Source organism: Dreissena polymorpha, chromosome 4 (genome assembly GCF_020536995.1).
Source record: "Dreissena polymorpha isolate Duluth1 chromosome 4, UMN_Dpol_1.0, whole genome shotgun sequence".
NCBI lineage: Eukaryota > Metazoa > Mollusca > Bivalvia > Myida > Dreissenidae > Dreissena > Dreissena polymorpha.
Genome location: NC_068358.1, coordinates 9239401 through 9245400, shown reverse-complemented (window position 1 = coordinate 9245400; position 6000 = coordinate 9239401). Strand labels below are relative to the sequence as shown.

General features: G+C 31.6%; 1 protein-coding gene across 1 annotated transcript in view; it reads left to right on the top strand.

The window, feature by feature from the left end:
* The window catches only part of LOC127877111 (atrial natriuretic peptide receptor 1-like), a 35062-nt gene that overhangs the window by 4736 nt on the left and 24326 nt on the right, over positions 1-6000 (top strand). The window contains exon 8 of the mRNA XM_052422764.1: positions 2825-2893. Coding sequence (XP_052278724.1) covers positions 2825-2893 — 69 coding nt within the window. The remainder of the gene's footprint in view (positions 1-2824; positions 2894-6000) is intronic.

Here is a 6000-nt window from a genome sequence, read left to right as displayed (position 1 = left end):
TTTTTTATTGAATAACGAGGATTAAAAAAGATTTAAATCAGGATTCTTCTGAAACTGGGCAATTTAAAAAAAAAGAACAATGCAAGGGGCATTGTATAAATTATGCCTCCAACAAATGATGAAAAAGAAAACTGATTGAGGATTGTACTTTCGATTGGTAAAATGGTTGCTTGCCAGATCTTAAAATATAGTAGTTTACCCGATACGTGTTTCTGAATTTATTTCCACTCTAAGGATGCGTTCGCTTCTGCCAATAGCCTTAGAAATATAATTATGTTGATTTTCTGTTATCACTTCTTCTTAATATTTATTTTTGTGTTTTGTCATTGAATCGATTAGTATCCATGGGCTTTGTTTGTGTTCTTTTTGTTGTTTTAATTTTAGGGGGATCGTGTTGTAATTATTTATTTAGACAGATATTATGACATATACGTCAGGATCGTTTACTTCTTTGTGAAATTATAGAATGTTAAGCAGGACCAAGTTGCATTATTACAGAGATAAGCAATTGAACGCAAAGCAATGCAAGCAATAGGTCATCGGAAGTACGGTCATTCGTAAGCAAATCGGTTGTACGAATGTATGTTTTTCCTGAATTTGTGAACACTAATCCTTTTATCCCGTTACTAAAAAACTGATAACAAAAATACTTTACTGACTGAAATGTGAATGTCATATCATCTATCTCAATTATTTTATGCGAGTAGCTTAAACTAGTATTTGGACTAGATCAGCGTATTTTGTTATTGTTGGAAATAACAAGCATATGAACACTATGTGTTAATTATATATCTCGTCTGAATTATTTATAAAAACGGGAAGACACAAGAACATAGTCAGATATCAACACATTAACTTTAATAATATTTTATTGCATTTTCTCTCGTACATGCATTCATACAAATATACATATGGTGCATAGTGCGTAGAGTAGATATACTACAAATTGATGCTATCGAATGTATAGAAAAAATCAAAAGGGTTGGGTCACAAGTTTTAACAACATTAGATGACGACCCTTCCCAGAGATGACGACCCTTCCCAGAAATCCCAACGAATATTTGTGGTATGCAACCTAAATGATATCGAAACGAACAGAACACAACAGAAAGTTTATTCATATAACTCGAACAATTCAAGTTCATCGAAAAATATACAAAAATGACAATTTATAAGCCATAAGCACATTAATAGTAATGCGGAAGTGACCAACATAGTAAATACAAATGTAATAAGGTGTTAAAAATGCACTTAGGCTTTTATATGACTCAACGTTTGCATTAAATGCATCAATTCTCATTTTAAAAGCATTTTTTACAATATATCGCGAGTGTATTTAGGACTTTGGTTGAAGTATTTGTTAACAAAAGAAGAATACATGTATGCATACTAGGTCGGTAATAAAAGAATGTGTCAATATAGATGTTTCAAACATCGGTATAAAGAGGACATACAATTACAAAATGATAATCGTCTTCGATATCATTTGAGCTAAATATATTACATTTGCGTTCGTTTTTAGGAATATTAATATGTGTCACAGATTCAATTGTTAATATGTGGGGCGAAAGTCTTAATCTTTCTTTCTTAAATTTAAGTTGTTGATTTTATTTAACGGATTTTGTCACGTTTTGGTAAATTGACAAAAAAAAAAAAATTTAGATTCGCCAATTTTTGTTGTACATGTAGTTATGATATTTGTGAGGAAACAGTAATGCTGAAAATTAACCATGCTCTAAAATGGTTATCCAATTGTTACATCGTATTTTATTTTAGGCATCGTTTCTCATATAACATAGTGTACTATATAATATACAATTAGTTTGTTCAACAGTTAACAATTTTATAAAATATTTTATAATTCGAACAAAGCGATTTATATATACCGGCAACGGGTATCGCACTAGTTCTCCGTATACAGCTGAATAAGAAATACTCATTTTGACACCAAGTATTCGTTTTAAAAATATTCTATGAACGCTTTGGCGAATATTGGCTCGTTCTGTGAATTATTTCCACCCTTTTTTTTATATATGACTACCTTCGTATTTTTGTACATTGACTTTCAGCTTCCATCGATCATAATATTCGTATAGATTATCTAAAGATGCAAACAATAACAGATAAATAGATAGCTGGTCTAAAGTTATCATGTTTTCATTGTTATTACTCAAAAAGAGTTCGATGTTGTTAGGGAAAAGAAAGAATAGCATAGGTGAGATAGTCTCCCCTTGCATTTATCCAACTTTGCAATTAAAGAAATCCGACAACGCCCCCCATATGTTTTACACATATTTTCTTAAATGCTCTTATTACGCTAATGTAAGAAAAACGTTAATTCAAAAGTATAGACAGCGTCTAATAACATGTATGTTTAAACTGATCGAACTACTTAATTAGTTCAAAATTAAACAAACTTCAATTTTTGTTTAAAATGCATTAACTACGAAAACATGTATTATTAATGAAGAATAAAATAGTTTTCACAGAGAAAAGAAGAACAGAGTTAAGTTATACTTGTTGCAATTATAAAATTACGGTTTTACATTGTGTGATAAGTTCAAATCAGCCTCATTCGTGTGACATTTTCTTGAAGACATTTTTATTTCCTGTCTTTGTAAATTGATCTATCTTTGAAATGTTTTATGTATTGCATTTAATTGAAACACATATTAATTATTGGTTATGTACATTTATGACCATAAGCTTTGAATGCTTTGAGTCGAAATAAACTAATATTTCTTGTTTCTGTTATGAACTCATTATTATTACTTAAACGTAATTGCGAATGCGTATTTTTGTTTCTTAGATCCACGATATTTAGTTTCAGAACGACGAAGGCACTTCGATAGTGACACAACCTCAAGAAGCTCAGGCAGTTGGCGTTTACAAAGTATATTACAATACTTGTCAATCTAATTAATATAAATATCATTAAAACAACTAGCCAAGTGCATTTTGTGTGCTTCGAAAAAAAACACTGTTTGCATATTATTGGTTTTAATATTTGGATGCCCTATTAAAAGTATTAGCACTCTTATGAACTTCGTTCAATATCGCGCGAATATTTCGTACATATCCGCCACTCCGAAAATTTTCCTGTATGTGTGGAAAACTACGAACATTCGATAATATCGCTATGAAATGCTATATGTAGGATCCGCAACCTACATAAAATGACAACACATATGGCCGACACTCAACTTGACAGGTTTGGCCGTTATAAGAGAAAACAAACTGTCATATCAAAAGAGAATGGTTCACAGCAGTGTTATTGTTTGTGGAACATAATAATGTTACTGGAGTTATTTAATGATAAAAGTCAACTTATTGATGGAAATGTTGATGGCAGATTGACAATAATTTTTCCCACTTTCAAGAATGTCGTGTAGGACCCGTGCCAATTACACAATTTAATCTTGTTGGTAGGCAGACAAAGGGAATGGAGTTGAATTTTGTTTGTGCGATGCCGAATTGTATGTTTTGATATCAACACAAAGCTTGGAAGAGGCAGGTACATGGATTATTAATTTTTAATTAATCATTATGTTATATTTGTTATTTAAGTATAACACAGTTCCCTGGTTCATAATGGGAGTAAAGTAGATCTTGAAGGAAAAGTGCACCCTGTCAGTGATTTTGTACTATATAATCAGGCTAATATTTGCTTCCATTTTTTTAAAAGAAAAGATGCCATGTTAGAAAATGCTATGTTGCAAAAGCATGGATATCATGGGCAGCATGATTTAATTTTATTACCAAGTGATGTTGTTTTTTTTCTGAAAGAAACAACAAAAGTATATTATGTCAAAATGATATGCCAAGGAGCACTAATTATGTGATCTCATACATTACGTATAGTTATCCAAACAAATGCATATTTATCTATCACCTTTCCGGCAATGGCCGACAAGATTGGTGGTCCATGAAGGTTAAACTACTTTAAGTCAACACTGAATGTTCCAATGATAAGTATTCCGAACTTATAGAAAATTTAATTCGCACGGGAAGGACCATGCAACAAGTGTCAATTATTTTCCCAGCAGACGCTGCAAGACAGGCTTATTAGATGGAAACGAAGAAGGTATTTCACTGATGTGTAATTTTTAATGTAGAGCCTATGTCTTAAGTAATAAAGTGTAACATTAAAAGTCGTTTTCGTATCCAGTAGGGATAATACATGTATTTGGTATTAACATTTTGATGAAGAATGTATACGTGTGGTTTTTCCGCTTACTTATTAATCTAGTTTGAAAGTGTGCATCATATAAAATACTAGTGATGTCATGCTATGTCATGAATGTCTGAATAAATAAAAGCAATGACACTTACATATCATTGTGGATAATGTCACACTTCCCATGAAACACTAACGTCAGATGCTACTCATAAAAAAGTTCTTGTGTATTGGAAGTCAGTATATAATTGTTTTATTAAATAACATGAAGAAAATGTTTTCAATTTATAGAAACAACTCTGAAAAGGCTAATTTAAGCCAACTACATCAGAAAAGAACATTTCTGCTAAGAAATACAATGCTTAAAATTATTGATACACAGTTTGTTATTTTGCATTATTTCCTTTGACTGAAATTATTGAAGTACTTGGACCTACCGGTACTTTAATATAACTAGTAGGTAAACATCAAATTTAAAGAGCATTTGTCTTATGTTTTCAGTGATATAACTGCGCAGGAGGAAAACAAGACCCGCCAGATTATGGAATTTCAGTCACTGAGTGTTCTTGTGTAAAATCATATTGGCAAGGCAGCAACAACATAAAATATTATAGCTGGATGTAGACTCATCCTCATGCGTCTTAGAACGATCCTTGACTGGGATGGCAAAGATGGTCTCAGGAACATTTTCATAATGAAAAACTCAGACGGTAAGCCCTTGATCACCAAAAACAAAGCGGAGTTTGAGACGTTTACTCCAGTCTGTCGGAGTTCTTCAATAAACGACCATGAAATCAAGTATTTGTTTTGTATAAAATAATAATGTTATCACTATTTATTGATAAATCTATTTTCATTTAAACTTGTATGCTTGAATGAATTAATGTGCCTGGTTACTTAATTATGAATTGTCTAATTTCCCTGTCACATTTTAAGTATTTTATATATAGAAGAACGCATTTCCTTTCCAATTTACAACTAGGTTAGCAAATCTTATGTTAAAGTTCATGTAGAGGCTTCAGTTTGAAAAATGTGGGACCCCTAGCTTTGAACTCAAATTTGACTAAACGAAGAGTGCCACATTGAAAATGTTTACATATTTGCTTAAAAGGATGGTTTTCCTTCAAACTGCTACCAATTTTGTGCAGCAAAATTTCATACCATCGACAAAATCAATCAAAATACAAAGCGATTTTAACACAAAAATAGACATTATTTTCAAAAATCTGAATGATGTTTATTCAACGTATTTCGGCGGAAAATTATGTAACTAGTTAATTATATCGACATTGATGAGGGCAAGTTACGCTTAAATAGTATTTTTTTTACATATCTAGAAATATCAAAACTCGAACACATGTCATTTCATGACGATGGGGGCAGCCATTTTTGAATTAATAAAATTGAAAGAAACATGCTAAAAACTCACTCATCGCCTAATTGACATTCCAAACGGTTGACAATGGCAAATGCATTGGATTGTAATCTTTCCGTTGATGTGTGCAAACTGCATGATCCGACCTCATAAACACTCCAAAAAGTAACTTTGTAAGAAGCATTTCGCCAATGTTTACAATTGTTGTCGAATCACATATACTTGTATTATTGCGCACAAAATAGTACGCTTACAGACTGACAGAAAGATCGATACGAAACTCCGTTCAATTCATCACGGTATACTATTTTAGTGATAATATATAATCATAATTCGCTTCAATAACCTAAATGTAAAAATAATTCTTTTAAACGGAGTTTTTAATAACGAAAGTGAAAACAACGGAAGTCGGATGGATATTATGTGAGATGCACTTCGGTTCCAGAAA